This window comes from Dryas octopetala, chromosome 1 (genome assembly GCF_963921425.1).
Source record: "Dryas octopetala chromosome 1, drDryOcto1.1, whole genome shotgun sequence".
NCBI lineage: Eukaryota > Viridiplantae > Streptophyta > Magnoliopsida > Rosales > Rosaceae > Dryas > Dryas octopetala.
Genome location: NC_141366.1, coordinates 24,517,489 through 24,542,008, shown reverse-complemented (window position 1 = coordinate 24,542,008; position 24,520 = coordinate 24,517,489). Strand labels below are relative to the sequence as shown.

The following is a 24,520-nucleotide window of genomic DNA, read 5'->3' as shown; positions in this document are numbered from 1 at the left end:
ATCAGATTGCAAAGATTAAATAACAACTAACTAAAATCAGAACCAAAGCTATAAACTAATTAAATTTAGAAACTCAAATTAAATAAATTCAGAAACCAATATCCAACATTAAATCTGAAACTAGAAGGAAAAAGAAAACAAAAATCAGAGGTGCAACAAATGGGGGCTGCGGCAAGGAGGGAGGAAGAAGGAGGCACCCAACACAAGCAATTGGCTCACGGCAAGGTGAGCTTGGGCTTGCGGCAGCAGGTGGTACTTCCCTCTCACTTGTCACGCCACCCTCTCTCTGAATTCGGCTCACCTTACAAGAAAATAAAAGTCTGAAACTAAAACCCTAAAACAGAAAATAAAACTAGAAGGGGAGAGAGTGATTTCGGCTGGAGGAGGAGAAAAAGTAATGTCTCTAAAAGTCTGAATGAGGGGGTTTAAATAGGAGAAGCCTTCCTTGAGAGGCAAGGAAGAGACTTGCGGCTGCATAGGGTTTTCCTTTTCCTAGTGCCTTGCGGCTTCAGCTAGGGTTAGCTGACTAGGGCCTTGCGGCATGGGCTTCCCCTTTTGGGCTTAAGTTGCTCACGCCTAGCCTAGCTAGGGTCCCTCCTTGGCGCATGGGCTGGTAGCCTTTGGGCTTTAGGCTTGCATGTTGGGCTTCCATGTTGGGCTTCAGTTGCTTGCACAAGATGGGCTAGGGTTTCACTCCATGGGCTTCCATCTTGGGCTTGTCACCTTTGGGCTTGCGTATGGCCCCTTGGCTGCTAGGGTTTGCATGGCATGCATGCACATGCATGGCTGCCATCTACCCCCTTGCGTGTGGCTTTTGGGCTGCTAGGGTTTGGGCCCATGCATGTGCTTGCATGGCCCACTTGGTTCGGCATCCCTAAGGCCCATAGGCCCTCCACTTTTGACTTCCCATTTTGCCCCTCATTTCCATTTGAATTCAAATTCATTTCTTCCCTCCATTCATTTCCATGGATGTCCACCACCTTCTGGAAGCTTCTGGAACCTTGAAAAACATTTCCTGGTGCAACTAGGATTTCTTGGAAATGAGAGATTCCTTATCCATTTCGACTTCTCGTAATGACCATATTGCCCCTGGGGTCTCCTAGTGTCACTAGGACTCCTTTCCCTAGTTGGGTTAGGTTTCCTAGTTCGACCAGGAATTCCTGTTCGAATCAGGATTTCACATTTCTGGCTCCGCAATGATGGTTCTGGACTTGATGTTTCCTAGTGTGACTAGGAATCCTCATTTGACTAGGATTTCTGCACTTTTCCTGGTTTGACCAGGATTTCACTCGTTTTCCTGGTTTGACCAGGAAATGTCCCAAAATGGCTCCATTTGCTTCTTTTTCTCATTTCTGCTTCATTTGACCTGAAAACACAAAAACAAGACAAGAAACACAAAATAGCGAGTTCTAACACTCTAGGTTAAGGAATTAGTATCATAAAGTGATGCAAAATGCACACTCATCACACCCCCAAACTTAGATTTTGCTAGTCCTCGAGCAAATAAAGGAAAGAAAAGACTCAAGACTGACTCCAACATCCCAACAACTGAATTCATGCGCACAACCATTAATCACATAAGAAAGCAAGGCATATAAATGGTATTCTTCAAATTCTAATAGCATTTCAAATAACATACCTCGCTCCTCTATTGTCATATAGGCCATCCTTGACACAAATCCAAGTATTAGACAAACAAGACTAAATCAAAACATACATAATAGATTCAACTCCAATCCTCACTATGGCATACTCTCAATGATAAAGACTCAAGAATTGGGTTGATATGTGCACTCAAAAGTATATGTGAGAGGAAATATGTAACAAAAGCAATTAGCTCACATATGTATATAAAATAAAGGCACTTTTTTTTTGAAAGAAATACTGATCTCATGAAAGGAATACAAATGCTTGAAATAGAATCAATAACCATAGGCTCCCTTCTTAAATAGACTCCACATAAGTATAATACACACTCTTGAGATCAGCTAGGGCTTTAATAGGGTTATAATGAAGGCTTAGGCTAGGATAGGGTATCGAAATGAAATGGAAACACAAAGGGCTAAATTCATGGAATTGCAAGCACTAATAGAACATTCGGAGGTACACTTTGCTTCTTTGCACTTCATAGCTTACTTTGAACTCTTTTTGCTCATTTTTTTTTCTTCTTTTGAAACCGTCCCATCTCTTTTCTTTGATTTCTTTTCTTTTTTCTTTTCTTTGGGCACGGTATACATACTTTTATGACACATTTTTGTATAAGCTATGCATTTTCACTTCTTTTTCACCTCAATCAACGTATAAACAGCTTGCAATACCATAAAAGGGGTAAAACGGGTAAAAGGGGTGGTACACCCCCAAACTTAGGGTTTGGTATGGGGTAACAATGAAAACGGCTTAAAAGGCTCAAAATGGGTAACTAAGGATAAAACATGTAATGGGTAGGCTTTCAGGCTATGGGGTACACAAACAGGGCCTAAATTCATTTCTCAAGAGTTATGCAAATACGGCATGCTTTGTGTACACAAGAAAAGAGTTCTAGCTCATTGATTCAAGATTATGCATATTCCAAGCAAATGACCAAATGAAAGACAATGAGATCAAAACAACGACTTATATGACAATGATAGAATCAGAGTGGCGCGCAACACTCAAGAATTGAAGAACAGGGCTCAAAAGCTCACTTAGGTCATGCAAGTCTACTCTATTATGCATATAATCATTAGTAATGCTAATCACAACCTAAATTCATATCAACAAGGCCAAATGACATAGAATTGCAAAATATGTTATGGAACACTATTAGAATGAAAAGAACACCAAATATACACACAATACTAAAACATGCTCATAACAATCATGCACACTCAAATCAATTAGTTGGGGACTCAAAACGACCTGAAACAACCAAAATGACTCAAAAACTTTTTGTTTTTCAAACAATGTCGCACACTTCAAAAGAATCACATCCATCACTAAGGTGAATGAGATCTAATGAAAACGTGCATTTTGATGTGGGTTTTGACACCCTAAGTTTAAAAACAAAAGAAAAAGTTTTTTCCTAACCTAAAAACACTAAAAACGAAAATTTTTTTTTTTTTCTTTTTTTTCTTAAAAACGCTCAAAAACACTTAAAACACCCTAAACACTTGTTCTAACCTAAAAACACTAACAAATGACAATTGCCTTTCCCCCCACACTTAAATGATACATTGCCCTCAATGTATGTGAAATAAATGCAAGAATGATCAAATTAAGCGAAACGGGAAATTGCAAATATCCAAAACCAAATAAACACACCAAAATGAAAAATTGTCTTATGAAGCGAAATAAAGAAACTGTTTACTTGCATACGCAAGCGTGGACACTCCAGGGGTAGGCGCGGCCTCCTTGGTCCTCAATGACTCCTCCTCCATTATTCGAAACAAAAACTTGGGTTGCCTCCCAATAAGCGCTTGTTTTTCTGTCTTCAGCCTGACATTGCCATCTCTTTTACTTGCGTCCTTTCCTCTTCCTCTTTTTGTCATTGCTACTCTCGGCACTCCCTAGGAACGAACTGAAGAAGCTCTCCGTCTCTGACTTCTCCTCTCCATAAAGAGTGATCTCCTCGTTTTCTGGCATCTCGGAAGTGAGCAAATACACCTCTTGCTTGGTGTAGTGCCGAATCTTCATGGTACTCTCCAATGCTTTGTACTCCATGTTAGAGGTGCACAAAAATGGTCTCCCAAGAATAATAGAGACGTCGCCCGGAATTCTCGGCACATCTAGCACTATGAAATCAGAGGGTATTAGTAATTTACGACATTTAACCAAAACATCCACAAGCATACCACAAGCTTTTTGGGCTGAAGAGTTGGCGAAGCGAATGTCCACATCAAATGGTTGCAAATCAGCCTCCTTAAATCCAAGCCTCTCGAACACAACCAGCGGCATGACATTGATAGCTGAGCCATTGTCAACTAAGGCATTGGCGATCTTATGCTCCCCTATGCTGCATGGTATGACTAACGAGCCCGGATCCTTCTTCTTGCTTGGAAAAGATGCAAAGAGATAACCACAAATCTCCCTAGGAACGTTGTGACTATGCCCCTGCTCCTCAACCTTCTTCTCAATAGACTTCAATTCCCTCATGGTTGCTGGAAATTTGGTGATGTCAATGTCCGGAATGAGGGGAATCACACGTGTATCAGCTTTCTCCTCTATCATTTCTGGATCCTCCTCTTCCTCACTATCCATGATCTCAATCACCTCCTTAGTCTTAATCACTCTAACTCCTTTTCTTGGAGTAGTCCTCAAAATAGCATTTACATGCTCCTCATTCTTCGGGTTGACAATGGGCTGACTTGGCAACTTCCCCTTCTCTCTCTGACCCAAAGTAGTGGCAATCTGACCCATTTGACTCTCCAAGTGTGCAATAGCCTTCGAATTGGCTTGCATCTGCTGCTCGGTACGGTTCATGAAGGCATTGGTGCTTTGGGCAAGGGATGTGGTGCTTTGAGCAATCTGAGCAATCTTGTCCTCCAAACTAGACCTCTCGGCATTAGGGTGCACATACGGCTTGTTGGTGCTCCCACTAGCTTGCTGTCCATTGTTGTTGCTCCACCTGAAATTCGGGTTGTTCTTCCATCCAGGGTTGTAAGTGTTGGAATATGGGTCATACGGCACCCTAGGATAGCTCCCAACCTGGTTCACTTGTTCCACGTCACCCCCTTGTCCTTGCACACTCATCATCTTCTCTTGAGCCAAAGATAACTTCTGCACCATTGTTTTGATTTCCAAAATCTGTCCCTCCATGGTGTTCGGCACATCAGCTACCTCATATAACCCTCTCTTTGGTCCTCCTCTTGCACAATTGGAATCCCATTGTTGAGAACTCAAAGAAAGCGACTCAAACAATTCTGTAGCCTCATCCTCCGTTTTGGACATGAATGCACCACCACATGCCGAATCCACCTTGGCTTGGTCTCTCTCCAACAATCCCTGATAAAAACAGCAAATCACATACCAAGGAGATAAGTTATGGTGTGGGCAGCTAGTAAGTAACTCATTGAATCTGTCCCAAGTCTCATGGAATGGCTCGTCCGCCTTCTGCACAAATCCAAGGATCTCTTTCCGAATCGAATTAGTCTTGGAAATGGAATAGAACTTGTTCAAAAACTTGCTCGAAAGATCATCCCATGTCGAAATGGAACCACTGGGCAGCGAATACAACCACCTCTTTGCCTTGTCCTTAAGTGCAAATGGGAACATCCTCAAACGGTACTGATCAGCATTCAGGCCCCTCAATTGTGCGGCTTCACAAACCCCGGAAAACTCCTTCAAGAAATGGATCGGATCCTCCCCATTCAGCCCATGGTAGCTCGGCAACAAGTGAATCTGGCCACTCTTGATTTCGAAATCAGTGGCTATGGTGGCATACCGAATGCACGATGGTTGAGTGGGCAGCGATGGTGCTGAAAAGTGGCTCAGGGGCTGCGGCACCATCTCATTTGCTTCAGCCATGTCGACACTCTCAGTCTCTTCACTACTCGAATCTGATGCACGAGGTTGCGGGCTGACTTGTGATGCACCTAAAGCTTCGTCCTTGAGCCTCTCCAACCTAGCAACAAGTTCAGGGTTCATAAAACACACCTAATTAAGAGAAAACACACAATCAGTAAAAAGAATGCATATAAAAGCATGGCATTTATTTAAAACTAAAAATTAGCAAAAACTGAAATCTAACTAATATAACCTAATTCTAATGACTAATTACACCAATTCAATGATATTAGACACCATTCCCCGGCAACGGCGCCAAAAACTTGTTGATGTGTTTTCTTAGAACAAAATAAACAATTACCTCATTCTAAGTTTACTCGCAAGTGCATGAATCGCATCAGTAGCAAAGCGTACAAGCACGAGGTCGATCCCACAGGGAATGGTTAATATACAACAAATCAGTGCAAATAATCACTAGAATAACTAAATGGGGGGTTTTGAAAGATGGAAACACACGCACACATCACCACACGCACACACACTTTATTCTATCTTGCAATGTTAATTTTCAGTTTCAAATCAGATAAGCATGCAATAACCATCCAAGGCTAATGACAGTTAATTTGAACACAACATATTAAAGTTTGACAGCTAAAAAGGTTTGGCTAGTTACTTTCTCGCCATTGTTCTCCTAATGCATAAACTAAGAGCTTCTTGGGCCTTCCTTAGCTAGTTAACCTACATGTTCCCTAGTTCAAGCTAAGGCAGCTGTTACCCATGCAGGAGTCATTAAGTTTTATGAGAACGTCAAACATGCACAACATATAAGCTTTGACTATTTCCTTATAGAGGTCGCCCAACCCCACTACCAAGAATAATCCCTTATTCCCTTGTTACTTGTGGTTTAGTGTCTTTGACTATTTCACAGCTAAACCTAACAGATAAACTAGATGCAATTACCCTAAGGTGGCCAGTCAAAGGATGCAAACAACTAGTGACGGGGGTTCTAATAGATAGTGGAAATTTAATATGCGCAAACATCAAACTAACAGACCAATAGACGGATAAACGATTTGTTAAAGCATACGAATCCATTAATCGACCTACAACTAACATGCAAGATAGAATAACTAACCTACATAATTAAATGAAACAAATAAAAGACAGAAAGTAACAAATAAACAAAGTCCCAATTCATGCTTGCAAAAGGAAATCAGAAACGCAAAATTAAAGAAATTAAAAGCATAAACAAATGGAACTCAGCAACATGAATTGAAAGCAATAAAGAGATAACTAAATAAAATCAGATTGCAAAGATTAAATAACAACTAACTAAAATCAGAACCAAAGCTATAAACTAATTAAATTTAGAAACTCAAATTAAATAAATTCAGAAACCAATATCCAACATTAAATCTGAAACTAGAAGGAAAAAGAAAACAAAAATCAGAGGTGCAACAAATGGGGGCTGCGGCAAGGAGGGAGGAAGAAGGAGGCACCCAACACAAGCAATTGGCTCACGGCAAGGTGAGCTTGGGCTTGCGGCAGCAGGTGGTACTTCCCTCTCACTTGTCACGCCACCCTCTCTCTAAACCTCTCTCTGAATTCGGCTCACCTTACAAGAAAATAAAAGTCTGAAACTAAAACCCTAAAACAGAAAATAAAACTAGAAGGGGAGAGAGTGATTTCGGCTGGAGGAGGAGAAAAAGTAATGTCTCTAAAAGTCTGAATGAGGGGGTTTAAATAGGAGAAGCCTTCCTTGAGAGGCAAGGAAGAGACTTGCGGCTGCATAGGGTTTTCCTTTTCCTAGTGCCTTGCGGCTTCAGCTAGGGTTAGCTGACTAGGGCCTTGCGGCATGGGCTTCCCCTTTTGGGCTTAAGTTGCTCACGCCTAGCCTAGCTAGGGTCCCTCCTTGGCGCATGGGCTGGTAGCCTTTAGGCTTTAGGCTTGCATGTTGGGCTTCCATGTTGGGCTTCAGTTGCTTGCACAAGATGGGCTAGGGTTTCACTCCATGGGATTCCATCTTGGGCTTGTCACCTTTGGGCTTACGCATGGCCCCTTGGCTGCTAGGGTTTGCATGGCATGCATGCGCATGCATGGCTGCCATCTACCCCCTTGCGTGTGGCTTTTGGGCTGCTAGGGTTTGGGCCCATGCATGTGCTTGTATGGCCCACTTGGTTCGGCATCCCTAAGGCCCATGGGCCCTCCACTTTTGACTTCCCATTTTGCCCCTCATTTCCATTTGAATTCAAATTCATTTCTTCCCTCCATTCATTTCCATGGATGTCCACCACCTTCTGGAAGCTTCTGGAACCTTGAAAAACATTTCCTGGTGCAACTAGGATTTCTTGGAAATGAGAGATTCCTTATCCATTTCGACTTCTCGTAATGACCATATTGCCCCTGGGGTCTCCTAGTGTCACTAGGACTCCTTTCCCTAGTTGGGTTAGGTTTCCTAGTTCGACCAGGAATTCCTGTTCGAATCAGGATTTCACATTTCTGGCTCCGCAATGATGGTTCTGGACTTGATGTTTCCTAGTGTGACTAGGAATCCTCATTTGACTAGGATTTCTGCACTTTTCCTGGTTTGACCAGGATTTCACTCGTTTTCCTGGTTTGACCAGGAAATGTCCCAAAATGGCTCCATTTGCTTCTTTTTCTCATTTCTGCTTCATTTGACCTGAAAACACAAAAACAAGACAAGAAACACAAAATAGCGAGCTCTAACACTCTAGGTTAAGGAATTAGTATCATAAAGTGATGCAAAATGCACACTCATCAAGAAGCTGCCCTCGGAACATGGGTGGTGGTAGACCCACTATGCCTCATACCCCCGGGCACCGATGCACCTCTATACCCACGCTATCCTCCGACAATTGAAGCTTCTCCCACTCACCCCCTGCAAAATCAAACAACAAAAGACTTCTATTAGTACCAGTACAATATAAGCTAACAATCCAAATGTCCACAGACCAATACATTGGCCCAACCAGACAACCTATTATGTGGAAATTTGTCGGCACCCTATTCATGGTCCTCCTCTCACTCCGGCCGAATTCCCAGGCTCCGCTCGCAAAGAACCATTTTTTCTTCCACTCCTTGTGAGCGTCTGGGTGGCCTACCTGTATTTGGCGAGTCGCCCCATCGGTGAACTGCCTGTTCGCCAACTGCGAGCAGTACACCCAACCCCGCAATTTGGGACTCGACTTAATTTCAAACAAGTGTGAAAATTGGGCCATACTCGGGGCACCATACGCCTCATCCCGGAACATCACATACAACCCAATTAATGTTCTCCAACTATTGGGCGTCAGCTGAGCTGGTGCAATTCCTAACTTCCTCAACATATATTGGAAATAGGGGTGGAGAGGAAGTCTAAACCCATGGTGAAAACTCTTGGTAAAACACAGAATGTGCCCCTCCGGCGGGTCACTCAAGACATCACCCTCTCCCGGGAGGCTTAGGTGGATGTAATCGGGAATGTGGAACTCCACCCTCAATTTTTCAAGGTCCTCCTCCGTCATCCTGTTCTCACACAACCCATCCACGGACCAGTATGCCTTAGGCACAATGTGCCTACCCACATCATCACAACTGGTGGATGTCTCTCCATCATCGCTGTCCGCACTACCAGTGCCTTTTCCCTCACTTCCCATCACCATGGACAAGCTCTCCTGGACGGTCTTGAGCACTTTGCCCACCCCCATATTTCCACACCCCATCCGGGGTCGAGGCATATTTGGCCTCATCGGCGTCCCATCACTTGTGGACACCCGATCAGACTCCATAGAACTGTTATCATCTGAGGAAGCCATGGAATGTCCGACTTCAATGCACCTGCCCACCCAAGACAAACCACAAATCAAGATGGGAAGTGCCCGGCACACCAAGACAACACCATGGACATTTCAGATTAATACCGGTTTCCCACCCCCCGTATGTGCTCGGATACACCCAATTTGACAACATTCACCCTTTCACATGCTCAGCCACCAATCATTTATCAAAGCCAGTATTCACAATATCAATTCAAGCAGACAAGCAATAAAAAATCAAGCCTTTACCTGTGTTCCGCGGCTCCAACGGCTCGGACGGGTTCCGACCCACTTATCTTGTCTCCTCAATACCTTGCCAAAAACACAACACTCAATAAATTACAAAGTCAAAAAATGAAGGCATGCTGCCTACCCAATGCTCGGCACGGCTCATACCCAGTTGCACCTCCACCTGCCCCTACTCACATTATCCACAAAATTCACAAATAGAATTCCAAGGTCTGCCTCAGGCTGGACGACCACAACTTCTCAAAGTTCTCAATTTTTTCAAAGGCACAATCAATATATCAAGTGGGTAAAAAAAAATTTTATTTGAATTACCTACCTCAAAGTGTGAAAATCAAGCGGCCCGAGCCCACTCAGCCACCCTCCGTGCAGCACCACCTCCAGCCCGATGCGCCCACCAACTGCTCCGAGCCGAGCAGCCCACCGCACCGAGCACCACCTCCACCCGACCCCCCTGCACAACGCGGCTGCACCCGAGCCCACTGCTGCAAGCAACCCGAGCCCACTGCGCTGCACCGACTGCTCCGAGCCGAGCAGCCCACCACCCCCGCGCCAAGGCAAAGCAGCCGCCCCTCTAGACACACCCCTGCTCTTCTTCCGCTCGCCCGCGCCCACCGCCGCTCGACCCAAGCTCGGCTCACTTCCACTCGAGCCCCTGCACCGCTCCTCCACTGCAGAACCGAGCCCAGTCCGCGTTCTTCAGCCGACCCGAGCTCGCAACACTCCGACCCGAGCACTGCAGAACCAAGCCCGAGCCCGATCCGGCCTGTGCAGCACTCCTCCGATCCGAGCCCTCCAAGCCGAGCACTCACCCCGATCCGAGCCCTCCACCGACCCGAGCAAGAACCCAGGCCACCTTGCTCCTTAGCCGACCCGAGCATTTCTCTCCGACCCGAGCCCTTCTCTCCGACCTGAGCCCGACGAGCAGACCACCCCGCGCACACCACAGCTCCGACCCCCTCCATCCAGGCTCTCCCTTCTTCCGACCCGAGCCCTCGGCTCCTACGCCACCGACCCGGGCTCTCCCTTCTTCCGACCCGCGCACAAGCACTCCTACCCGAGCAGTGATCCAGCCCACCCGAGCCGAGCCTTCCTTCCCCTCTTCCTCCGTTTTTTCTTTTTTTTTCGCCCCTTGCAGTTCACAAGAATCCTAATATACCTCACACAGCTGTTGGTTTTGCTTTAATCTCTCTCTCCAAAAGTTTTGTCTACAGTACCAAGTATGAGATGTGGGGTGGGTCTTTTATATCTGAGCTATACACTGTAATTCTACAATCTTCTTTACAGAAGGCAACATCCCACCATTAAAATCGGACGAGGTCTACTGGGATTACATCAAGTGTCTACTGCTCGGAACACAGGGTGATCAGAAATTCAAAAAAAAAAAAAAAAAAAGGGATCTTTCATATGTAACCCCCAAGCTTTCCTGCAATACAGCTTTTCTTGCTAAGGAACTTGGGGGACTTCTAGACAGTATCTTAAGCAAGAACAACTATGTGGACACTTGTCGTTCTGCTCAGACTTCTTTGTGTGCAAAGTTCCCAACCAAGAAGTATCTTTTGCTCGGAAACTTGGGAGACTTCTGTTCGTATGACTAATCATCTCGGCATAACGACAAGTCACACAAGGCCTAACACCATGCTGTTTGGGCCTAGACCCAAAAGACTAAGCCCTTCCTAGGCTCCTAGCCCATGATCTACTAGGCTCCGGCCTCATAGGCTCCGGCCCCCTGGGCCCCGGCCTCTTAGGCTCCGGCCTCCCAAGCTCAAGCCTCCCGGGCCCCCGACCCGTGTCAACTCACTCGGATCCTCGAGACCGGTGCCACGTGGCGCTCCTACAGTGCAAGTCACCACAAAGGACACGTGTCGTCACCGGATTGGTTGACACTCTTCCAAAGGTACTATAAAAGAGGTACCTTCTTGTCACAAAAGGACAACTGAAATCATTATTTTACTATTCACTCACTCTGCTCTCAGATCTCTCTGAACACTGACTTGAGCGTCGGAGGAGCTTTGGCCGGCACCACACCGGTGCCTTTCCCGCTCACTTTTGTGTACCTGTGCAGGGTGCTTTGGATATCAGTCTCTCTCATTACTCACCAGTCGGACCCAGCTACCCGTTCCTGCCCCACTTCGACGTGTCATCCACTCAGTGGTGGGTCAACGGGCCTACGTAGTTCGACTCGACGTTGACTGCTTTACCATTTTTGAGCATCAACAGATATATTTGCTACAAAAAGATCCAAATATTAACTAATCCAAAGAACTACCAAATCCGTATAAAATCACAAAGATACCTGATTATACCTATCATTGTTGTCTGTATCCAATATATATTATTAGACAGCTCAGTGGGGGTTCGTGTAACCCACATTTATTATTAAGGTGTGGGTCATGCTCTCCTCTCGTGGACCATGAGGTGTTGTGTTGGGTGGATCTTTCTTGCACGATTACTAGATCGTTCCTTCCAGGTTGCTAACAACCAGGAAAACGTGTATTAATATTGCTCCTCTTTCAATATCCGATGATTCCCATTGATCTTCCAAAACGAATATACAAGGAAATTGAGGAATGGAGATTCACAAACAAAAAAAAAAAAAAGGGAAAAGACAACATTCAGAAGAATGATATATATATATATATGCTCAGATAATGATATAATTGATATTTGGCTTTCAAGAAAGTAATTATGTATTTCCCAAGAATTTCTTGGTGCTCATTACCAAGTCTAAAAGTAATTTCTTTAAACGTATTGACTCATTGACATTGACTCAACGTACGTCTCAATGTCTCATGCTGAAAATTCAAAGATGACAACTGATTCAACTGAAAGCTAGATACATTCATTGTGATTCATACATGGTTGTTCACTTGTTCATATCCCATGGAATGCAAACTCTCGTATATATATATATGAGCCATGCATAAATTCTGTGATTTTCGGAAATATATGAGCCATGCAAACGTGTATATAAGCAGTTTGATAATGATCACTATTGATCAGAAGAAAAGTCAACAATGTTGTGTGATAAAAGATGACAAACATGGTAATTAAGTACAAAACCCATTAATTAATTAAGAAGAAAAATTAAGAAGCCAAGTAATTATCATGTTGCCACGGCACCTTGACAAGGCCTTTTGTTGTTCTTGTCCCTGTCCATTTGTCCCAAGTTCCCAACTACCAATCAACCTATATTCCCACATGCACTGATCGACAATACTTTAAGGAAAGTAATAGGGAATTCCTATTGATCATAATAAACAAATCCAACATGAACTATTTTAAGATAACGACGCCACCTTATTAATTTTGAGATATCTGCTAGAGCGAGCGTTTTTATTCTGTTTTCTTTCTATAAAATATAAAATAAAAGAGACTTATGTAAAGATTGACTGATTGAGAGAGAAAAAAAGTTAAAAATAATTTTTCAAATAATTGAGAGATAAATTCAAATGAGAGAGATCATGTACAAAATATCCTTAATAATAAAACGGTCATGTAATTATTGCTCATTTCAAGTTAATTACACTTGAAAATCATTTATATAAATATATTTTTATTAAATGTTGAATGTGCAAAATTAATATACTAAATACGAGAAATTATACAGACAAAGTTAAAAAAACCAATCACACTCAGCTCTTAGAAAAAAATAATACTTTTTAAAGTAAATATATTACTCTAAAGTCCATTTTACAACTCTAAATAATAAACAAACTCGTCTAAAAATTTGGAATGATTAATAGATTCACTTTGTACAAATAAAGCTCACATTATATTCTGATCCGTGTTTTTGGCGCCGAGCGCTCAGTAGGTTTTTTTTTTTTTTAAAGGGGGAAATTGACACGGTCATACAATGACAATTTATAGGGTGTTTTTGTAATTTAAATAACTACTGTCTGACAGTAACAGTGATTGTTACTGTCAGACAGTGGCAATTTCAAAGCGCACAGTGACATTTTGCTGAGCGCTCGGCTCATTAAAGTGGACAGGGCAGTCACCGTGTTTTTGCAGGTGAGCCGACGATTAGAGTATTTTTCATTTTGGACTTTAAAAAAAAACTTACTTTTTTAATACATCTTTTTATTGTTAATTTAATGAATAACTAAATAGATCATTTTTATAAAAAAGTAAATAGACAAATAACAACTCATACATAAGTCAGTTTTTTTTTATTTTTCTAAAAAGTTGGATGTTCCTATTTTTAGGGCCGGACATGTTAACGTTCCTTTTTATTTAATTTTAAGTTTCTTTAGTTTACTAAATTAATTAGTTAGTTACGATTTTAGCCTCATATAGTAAATTATTTTCTACTTCAATATTATATTTAACCATGATATGTTTATTTACTCATGTAGTAAATGAGTAAATAAATATGAGTAAATAAATAGATGAACATTATATTTTATATATATACTTGAAATGGTGACCGTTTAATCAACGGTCAAATGATTTTCGATTAACTTAATTTTTTACAAAGACGATCTTTTAAAAAAGACAAAAAAAAAAATAGACAATTTCAATTATTAAAATATAATGTGGAGAGTGCCACACAAAATATCTCTTAAATAATATTATTTAAAAAATTCCTCAGTGAAAGCGGCTGTGTATATATATAATATATAGATGAAGTACTCCTACATTTTTCCCTTAATAAATATTTGACAAAATTAATCAAAGTTGTTGAGGCCCTACTACTAGCTATAACCAGCTAATCAAAAACTGTAAAGCAGAAATTGACGGGACCCATGTCTGTGCACTTTTATTCGTTTTCCTTGGTCAAGCAAATCGTGTGATCTTTTAATTAGCAAAAAGTGTCGTAATATTTGGTCCTTCTTTTTATTCTTGAGTCTTACGTTCATACCTGAAACACTCCTTCATAGGAACTGTACGAAATTGCACATTGCGTCATTGCGCGTGTTACTAAGAAACCTCTCTGTCCTATAAATTCATTATATATATATATATATAATATTATAGGCTTATAGCACCACAAATTCAATTGTTATATATCTACCTCTCACCTGCCACTGGTATATAGTAGCAAACTACTACTCAAAGTCTCCAATAGCTAGCTGTTATCTCTGTGCTGCCTAAGCATGAAACAACATCAAAGCAAACCCATCTCCATTTCTTGTTTTCTGTTCCTTTTAGTTCTATTCTCACATTCCACATCCATCACAGCTCAAGAAGTTGGTAAGCGGATCAAGTTAAAATATACATGTTGTTTTTATTTTCTTTTCAAAAAAAGGAAAAAAAAAAAAAAAAAGCATTTTTCATGGATCCATATATTAATTCATCATCTGTATGTATAACATGTGCATAATGCAGAGGACGAGAGAGAGTTCGATTATGTTCAGGGAAGCGGAAAGGGTCCAAATCACTGGGGAGAGGTGAAGAAAGAATGGTCAGCATGCAAAAATGGAGGCATGCAATCGCCTATAGATTTGTCAAATGAGAGAGTGAAGATAATACCAAAGTTAGGGAAGCTGAAGAGGAACTACAAGGCTTGCAATGCAACAATGAAGAACAGAGGGCATGATATAACAATCCAATGGTTGGGCAACGCTGGATCGATTAAGATAAATGGGAGTGAGTATTTTCTGAAGCAATGTCACTGGCACTCCCCCTCCGAGCATTCCATCAATGGCAGGAGGTACGACATGGAGCTCCACATGGTTCATCTAAGCCCCGATCCCAAACTCACAAACAATATTGCTGTTGTTGGTGTCCTCTACAAGATTGGTCACCCCGATTCTTTCCTCTCTAAGGTTCATATCAAATTCTCTATCTCATAACTCATAAGCATCTTTTTTTGTAGACTAAGCAGATTTCATTAAATTTTTTGACACTTTACCTTCCAAACTCAATTTCATTAAACAATTTTCCCTAAAATCGGTAAAAAATTAATTAATTTCTACTTTAGTCATGCACACGTGGTGCCCCATTGGCATCACCCGCCCTAAAACCTAAGGGCATTTTCTTGTTAATTATCAATTGAAGCCGAAAATGAGAAGATGAAAATTAATGGCAGCAGGCAAAAGGCCACATGGTGCCAATATGGCACCACATGTGCATAACTAATAGAGAAATTGATTTTTTTTTAATGATTTTTAGATAAACTGTTTAACAAAATTGAGTTTGGAGTAAAGTTTAAACTATATATATCACATAGTTTATAAATCATATATATAATTATCCCTACGAATAAATATATTTGATGCATTAAAATACCGTTCTCTATATAACATGTTGGGAGTTGTGAATTTCAGTTGACGAAGGATGTGAGATCTATGACTGATCAAAAGGAAGAGAAAAACATGGGGTTTATTGATCCTAGAAAAATTAAAATGGGTGGCAGTAACTATTATAGATACCTGGGCTCACTCACCGTTCCTCCATGCACTGAAGGAGTCATTTGGACCATGCATAAACAGGTAATTAAACATTGATCCTTAATATTAATTGAATTAGGGGCCTTAATCATAGTATTGATCTTAATTAAGTACGCTATCTAGTTGCTATTTCTCAACAAACAATGTGATCCGATAATAAAATTTTGATTGTCCTCAGATAAGGACAGTCTCGAGGGAACAAGTAAACCTATTTCGAGTGGCTGTGCATGATGTAAGTCATCTATTCAATTTAGTTATTTCTTCTGATTCTCTATCGCTTTTATTTTTTTTTTTTATTCGTTTTGCTTTATTTTCGGGGGGTCATTATTTATTCCAAAAAAAAAAAAAAATTTTATATAAGTTTTTATCTCATTGGAAATACGTTGTTGATTAATAAAAGAAAAAAAAACTATATATAATTAGTTTTGGTTCTTAAATTTATTGCAGTATGCAGAGAAGAATGCAAGGCCTGTACAACCACTCAATCTTAGAGAGATTCAGGTCTATGACCAAAGCGCAAGGAGCATAAATAACTGAACAATATCAGCACAGAGTTTCTCGCTACATTTATTTTTTTATTTTTTATTTTTAATCGTGAGCAGGTTAAATAAGCGTGCATGTTGCTTTATTACAGTGCACCATGTATCTCTTTTTTTTCCTTTTTCTTTTTGAGAAATAATGCACCGTGTACTTAATTTTACAATGATGCATTTACGCACTTATGATTTTTTATTACATGAATTGAAACTTATAAATAGACAGTTTTGAACATTGAAATATAATATAAAGTGGTTCTTACAAATTATATCTGATCATGACTAAAATGAAGTATACCATATATATATATATGGTGAAGGTTTGATTAAAACATGAGGTTTCATACTTTGTGTGTCCACTTTGAATTATATATGTGCTTAATTATATAACATTATAGAATTGATAAAGATAATAACCATTTGTTGATGCATAAATTTCGTCAAGCCATCAACAACAATAATCAAAACACCAAACCACAATCACACAAGTGAACACAATGATGTATAGTGGTTCACTCGATCCTAATTAGATCTGGACTACGTCCACTTGGTTGTGATTAGAGTTTCACTATGAGCAATCAAAGAATACAGAGAGATATCGATCAGAGCCCTGGAGGAAGTGTTGTGAGTCTATCCCCTACTAAAGAGGTGGAGGGCCTTATTTATAATAGGTGATAAGGCCCTCACCTTTATAATTACCCTAAATAGGCTAAACATAACTAAGGCCCAATTATGATACAAACAGTAAGTAAGGCCAACATAAGTTCCCTAAGTTATAATATAAAATGTGTTTTATAAAATGTGTATCAACACATAAGTTCCCTAAGTTTTCGAGCATATGTTACTTCTTGGTCAGGAACTTGCAATCATCGGTGGCATATTGGTCGAGATAAACAGTTGTTCTCGTCAGAGCTAATGATGGGTTAGCACTAAGAAGATGAGGCGTCGATCGTACATAAAGAAAGGTTGTCCAAACAGTACACGCCAATGGGCCGTGCATGCCAATAATCATTAACGCCGACCACACCAATAAGGTTATGCACACCAATAGACATTACGCCAAGCACAACAACAAGTTTGTGCTCACCATTTAAGGCCCAGCACACCAAGATGGTTGTGCGTGCCAATAAATATAGTGGCACGCCCCCAATCCGTGATTAAGAACTAATTACATATTAAGGTGGGAATCACACTCTAATTATAGAATTAACTTCTATAACCAGAATGTGATGGAAGAAAATAAAATAATATAAATAAACTTCTTAATTTCATTAAACAACAAAACCTGATTCAAACTTAATTTATAACACACAACTTGTCTCAGTAACGTAAGTTTTACAGAGCTTTAAAGAAACGAAACGAAACTAAACTTCAAACTTTGTTCAAATTTATTTATACAAACTTCTTCTTGTTACCTCTTCTAGAGGTTCTGATCTTCAATGGTTGAACCTGCACTGTCTATAAGGGGGTGAGCTCTAAACAACGGCTTAGTAGAGACATTCAACCTTATCATGCAAAACTAATTATATTGAAACTCAGTGAAACATACAACATATAACATATAATAAATGTAATAGTAATAATATTATTAATGCATGAATGTTATGTTGCATTTCCTTAATAATTTCTTGAAAAATAAATTGCAATATCTCTTCGCTTCAATGGCAAATTGAAGTGCAAGATGTCCTAACTTCGGAATTTGCCGAAGGTCCCAAACGCTCCTTAGGTAGATCGTTTTATCAGTCTCTGCATGAAGAGGCGTCCCCCCCCCCCCCGCACACTAGTTATTAGGGGTGGACAAAGTGCAGGTCAACCCGACCTGAATGGGTTGGTTTGGTTCAGTCTGAGAGAGGGAAACAAAGGTAGTCGGTGCTTTAATCGACCAACCCGACCTGCTGCAGGCCAGTCTACGGGTGCATGAGCTAAAAACCCGATCTAGACCGAACCAACCCGCAGCGCTTAACCATGCACCCAGCAGGAATCCTCCACTCATCTTCATCCTCTCACCTCTCTAGCTTCTCTCTACATCCATATGTCTTTGCAGTAAAGAGTGTCGCTGGTGACACTTGATAGAGATGAGAGTGAGCCTTGTAGATGACCAATCAACTTTGATCCCTAATTCCTCCAGTTAACATTTCTTTCTGGTGGCGAACATGGAGGGCTTAAAACTCTTAATTATGAAATATATAAATATAATAATGTAAAAAACATAAAAAGAAGAAGAAAAGGGGAGGCTTACAGGGCCGTCTTGTTATTATAATGGCAGTTGGTGTGGGTTTTGTTACAGTGAGGGAGAGAGAGACAGTGAGGGAGAGAGAGAGAAGCAAAGAGTCAACAAAAAAAAAAAAAACAAGAAGAAAGAAATAGGAAAAGTCCTAGCTGTGCCACTATCCCACATTGGCTAGGAACAGAACTCACCTCTAATCCATTCTCTATAAAAGTGATTCCAAACACCTTACCCAACTGCAACATTCGCATGGGCTTTTCGCTTTTGGGCCTTCATTGGCTTAATTATATAAGTCTCTTAGTTCAAATATTTTTGGTGTAGGCCCAAAGTGGATAACCCGACCAATCCAACCCGATTAACAATGGTTTGGTTTGGTTTGTAACCTATTAATGGTTTGGGTTGGGTTGTAAATTTTACAAACCGAGCCCATCGGGTTGGTCTGCGGGTTGTGCCCAAACCCGACCCAACCCTATCCGTGTCCACCCCTACTAGTTATGAAATTTGACTCTCAATCCCTTCTCACCACCATAACCTCCATTCTCAATGAATCATGCTTCACTTGCAAATAAATGTCACGTTCAAATAAATGTACATAATTATATATAATCATTAACTATTTCATATCATGCCCAAGTAATTCAGACAATTCATATTATCTTTTTTGCTAGACATGCATTGATTGTGTTCATTGATAGGTAGGGTCGGGCTTAAATGAGATTAACAATTTGGATTTAATTGCTATCTTATAATTAGAAGTACAATAATTGAAATTGTCAAAATTAAAAGAATATGAGCAACTTAGAAATTTCATGAAAGTATAGCGACCAAAAGTACAATTTGGCCAAACCAACTAAGCACTTTAAGCCTAAAAAGACCCAATCGATCATCCTCTAAAAGTCCAACAATAGACGGGCCGAGATTGTAAACAACATAAACCCGGCTCAATAGTATGACCCAAGTTCGCAAGTCCATCAATTACACAGTTTTTCTCAACTCCCTAAAGATATGATGCAATGTGCACCTCCAACTCCTACTGAGAAGCTCTTTACACACTACTACAAAAACTTGAAAACTTTAATAGACATCACATATAATTATTGGTTGTTAAGGAAACTGATATTGTAAAATTTTATGAGTTAATTACACTTACACCCCAAGAGATTTATCGTCTTTTCACATACACTCCTTGGGGTTTCAATAATTACACATACACCCCCTGAGGTTTTAAAACTGTTGCATATAACCCCCTACAAGAAAAAATAAATAAATAAAAAAGAAAATATTTGTATTCAGGTTAGACCTTACACCTTGAATAATCTTATTAGGCTATTTAATCCCTTAGCATGTTTTTTTGCATAATTTATCATCATTTTCGTCTCACTATAGGGGGTTATATGCAACAGTTTTAAAACCTTAGGGGGTGTATGTGTAATTATTGAGACCCCATGGGGTGTATGTGAAAAGATGATAAACCTCAGGGGGTGTAAGTGTAATTAACTCAAAATTTTATAGATATCAGTTGATTTTTCAGCTGATATCTAAACTAAATAACATATCACAAGATTTTTAAACTAATATCTAAAAATATGCCCATTGACCAACCAAATCCTAAAAACTAATAACTAAAGTTTAAACTGATGACTTTTGTTGACTTAGAAAAAAAAAACAGCCACAAAATTTCCCTCCCACTTAAAATTACAAGTTTCATATTCTTAATATTTTGTTTGTGTCCATCAGCCAAGTAGCCAACCTTTACTTGATTCTTCACAACCCACTTAAAACCTCCTTATTTTCCGCCCTTTCCTTTCTCTCTATCTGCTGTTGAGAATAATGTGGAGTAATGTCCTTCATCGAAAAACTAGAGCTTAGCATATGTGCTTATAAATCTTGGGCCTCTCCACTCATTGCCAATTGGTTTTGGGTTGAATGCTCTAATTCTATCATGGTATCAGAGTTTGGTTATCTGCGTGTAAGGACCAACGGCCACACATGCTCCCACATCACCCAATACAATTTGTTCATGTGTAAGGCTCAAAATCTCGCCACACGTATGTTGAGAGTAATGTAGAGCAATGAATGTCCCACATCGAAAAATTAAAGCTTAGCATATGTGCTTAGAAGTCTTGGGCCTCTCCACCTATTGCCAATTGATTTTAAGTTGAATGCTCTAATTCTATCATTTGCAGATCTCTCTATTTATTTCCCCTCACCGTTGAAAATACCATCACTCGATCTCCCAGATCGGCTTTCTTTCTGCAGCAGTCCTTCTCCTATGCGACCCAAACTTTGTCTATGTGTCTTATAATAAGCACATCGCCTTGTGAATTGATATATCCAAGTATGATATAACATACATGAGAGCCCTTCCAATAAGGGATCCCTCATTTAGTGTTAAATGAGGGATCACCTTGTGGGGCTCACACGAGTCGTTTTGTGTTAATCCAAACCATCCATTTTTTGCATCTCCATTGATAGATCATCCCTGCAAAAAATCAACCAAATCAGAAATCGTTTACCCGTTCGATTAAGCGGTCAAAGTTTAGGTGTTTATAGAGGAATTTGTTGTTCGTCCATTTGTTTTAAACTTTGACTGCTTAAACAAACGGCTAAACGATTTCCGATTTAGTTGATTTTTTGCAGAGATAATCTTTCAATGAAGATGTAAAAAATGAACGATTCGAATTAACACAAAACGACTCGGTTGGGCCACACAAGGTGATTCCTCATTTAACCCTAAATGAGGGATCCCTTATTGGAAGGGTCCTGTAACATACATAGCTCAAAGATAAAATCCAAACCGGCCAATTTAGAAAAATATTTTCAGGAGTATGTATATATGTAAGATACTCAACCAAACAACATATATAATTGAATCAAAAGCTTATGAATGTTAATAAAAGCCATGCATATATGGCTAGCTTATTATAATTATGACCGACACTTTCAATATATATGTCATGCAAACACATTACAAATCTTAATCATCACAGGGTTCTTTGATGAACAAACAGTGTTCAAGAAACCACCATACCACTTCTCATCTCTTCTTTTATGTTTTGGTAAACCACCATACCACTTCTCATCTCTTCTTCTATGTTTTGGTCCATTTGCAGTCCTAGCTACAAGATTTGGTGTCGCTTCCGCTGTGAAAAAGGAAATTAGAGAAATAATTTCAATTATACATAATAATTAGAAATTATGATGAAACAAAAATAATAAAAGTGCATGCATACTTTCGAAATTTTATGGATATGGGCCGGGCTCATGTATTGACAGTAAGTAATTATTGACTGCTGCTAAATGCACACCTTTTTTTTATTTTTTGCACACATTTTTCTCACTTTTTCTCACTAACACTCCCACACGCCTCCCACAATTGAACTTTCTCATACTCACCTCTCTCAATTACCATAATATCCTTAATTATTTTATCACCACAATACACCCCGTCAACTCAAAAAAAAAAAAAAAACACCCAGCCCCTCCCCCTCCCTCACCCCGACCACCCCTTGCCTACCCTCTCTCATCCGCCCCTTGATCCTGCATTCGCCATTGAATAATTCTGTTCATATTTTGTATTATGTGGAAAAAATTTATTTGGCTTTCCAACTGAAGTGTGGTTTTATTTTGGTTTGTTTTGGTACACAAAAATTATGTTGTTCAGTATGTCATAGAGCTAAAGATGCCATCTGCGATGGCCAGATTGATTTCTCAGTTAAAAGGACACTTTGTATACCTCTCCACGCAAATTGATTCCTTTGCGCCTACCACCAGCTCGTAGCTCGCAGCTCACGCCGCCTCTGCACACCACCGCGCGCAGGAACCAAGGACGGCGACCAGAGACACCCATTCAGCACTGGTCCACCGAATAGAACATGATTGTTCGACGGATACCTGCCGAACGTGTCCTGGATGTTCGATGGCTGGCTGCCAAACGAAACTACTAGTTTCGGCGGACCAGTGCCGAATGAGTGTTTTTCAAGCTGTCTGCCATGGCTTCCTCGAACAGAGAAATGGAAAGAGAGAGAGAGAGAGAGAGAGAGAGAGAGAGAGAGAGAGAGAGAGAGAGAGAGAGAGAGAGAGAGAAGAGCGTTTTGAGAAAGAGGGGGAGGTGCATGCTTTGAGAAAACAGGATATGGCGTTGACAATTAATTAATTTTGGAATTGTAGCATCTTCGAAAGTGTAGACAACTGGAGCTCTTTGGCTCATTCTCCAACCCAAAAGCTATTAAGCTAGCTCAACCAATTTTAACTCTCTTTGTCAAAAATTCATTCTCCAGGAGAGAGAGATGGCTGTGTTCTTCTGAGAGAATGGATACGGGAAAGACAAAGAGAGTGAGAAGAGAGAGAGGAGGGAGGGGCTGGGTGGAGAGAGGAAAAGAAAGATGGGGTGTGTAAATTGTCCTTTAGTCTTTTTACATTAGGGTAATTTTGTAAATTTATTAATTAAGTAATGAGGGTGTGTAAAAAGAAAAAAAAGGATGTGCAAATAGCAGCACTCATATTTATATCTAAGAAATTCCTTGAACTCTCCCATTTTTCATAATTCCATCAAAAGTGTTTCAATTAGAAACTTGAAAACAATTAATGTGGCACTAATAATTAAGAAACATATACTTGATTAATATAAAATGAATAGTACTACAATATTGTTTCATATTGTATATTTAATTAGTGTTACATGTTTCATATTTAATTAACAATTACATCTCTAAAAAATGTAGTCTACAATATTGTTAGTAGATATAATATGATACAAATCGTTCTATTGCATCAGAATGTGCATGTCATAAACAATTATTTATGAAACATATAATTTAAGAGATGTGGTGTACAAAACATCTAGCAAGTACTATATAAATAGTTATATTCCAACGATAAGTTTTGTAAGCGATAAAATGGTGGACTGATAGAGATGATAACTGGTATTATAAAGTAATTAGAGAATCTCACGCTTTCGTAAAGCTGTAGCTTTAGTGAAATTAGGGTTAGGAGGGTGATAACTGGCTAAGACTTCTGAGGAAATGAGAAATACAAGGACTAAGCCCATAAGAAGAAAAGGCTTTCCACAGGCCATGTTGTTTGAAATAAAAAATGACTTAAAGAAATGGAACTAAGGAGCACTAGAGTGAAGATTTTTTTTCTTGCCTGTCTGATTAAGGATGGATGATCAGGGTAGTGTTCCTATCCCTATTTATAAAAATGAGAGAGAGAGAGAGAGAGAGAGAGAGAGAGAGAGAGAGAGAGAGAGAGAGAGAGAGAGAGAGAGAGAGAGATATTTTAATTGGACCATAAATCTGCTCCAATAGTTAAGTTTTTTTTTGTAGAGGTGATTGAGCCTTAAATTATGGTTTTAGAGAACCTTTCTGATTTTGGAATATCAATGACATATATATTATGACCAAGCTAATTGTTTGATTCCATCAACCATCCAATTTCGATCATTTTCTTACTTTTCGTAAATATTTACCATCCAATTTATTAAGTAATTGATTCATCAATATTTATTGAGCCATTTTCTAGTGAAACGAAGGGACATTAAATAAAATAAAATGATATATATATATATATATGCTCTAAAACTAAATGATTAGTAAGTCAATACAAAGCTAACCACCCTGTTGGGCCCACTGCACAATGTAATCTCAAAATCCGAACCGTCTATTTTTAGGTCTTACTTTAAAGATCATCCCTGTAAAAAATCTTCAAAATCGGAAGTCATTTAGTCATTTGATTATAATAACAACTATTTATATGCTTTTATCGAAAATACTGATCGTCTATTTATTTGATCTCAATTAGATGATTCCATGATTTTTT

The 24,520-nt window shown here is 39.8% G+C and overlaps 1 protein-coding gene and 1 non-coding gene across 2 annotated transcripts; both read left to right on the top strand.

Moving 5' to 3' along the window:
- The first annotated feature begins 5,014 nt into the window (after nt 1-5,014).
- LOC147299343 (small nucleolar RNA R71) lies at nt 5,015-5,121 on the top strand. Its single transcript, XR_015120142.1, has one exon. It is a non-coding gene; the product is annotated as a small nucleolar RNA R71 (small nucleolar RNA).
- A 9,429-nt stretch (nt 5,122-14,550) lies between these two features.
- On the top strand, nt 14,551-16,744 carry LOC147299342 (alpha carbonic anhydrase 7-like). The gene is made up of 5 exons (XM_086250780.1): nt 14,551-14,738; nt 14,874-15,313; nt 15,815-15,979; nt 16,116-16,169; nt 16,385-16,744. Exons 1-5 carry the CDS (start codon nt 14,642-14,644, stop codon nt 16,472-16,474), a joined length of 846 nt encoding a protein of 281 aa, XP_086106906.1. The 5' UTR covers nt 14,551-14,641; the 3' UTR covers nt 16,475-16,744.
- The last annotated feature ends 7,776 nt before the right edge of the window (nt 16,745-24,520 follow it).

Excerpts from the sequence above, each read along its gene's own strand:
- LOC147299342 (XM_086250780.1), top strand. The coding sequence starts at position 14,642 with ATGAAACAACATCAAAGCAAACCCATCTCCATTTCTTGTTTTCTGTTC. Across the intron at positions 15,314-15,814 it reads CCGATTCTTTCCTCTCTAAG|TTGACGAAGGATGTGAGATC; the intron begins GTTCATATCAAA and ends TGTGAATTTCAG. Across the intron at positions 15,980-16,115 it reads TTTGGACCATGCATAAACAG|ATAAGGACAGTCTCGAGGGA; the intron begins GTAATTAAACAT and ends GATTGTCCTCAG.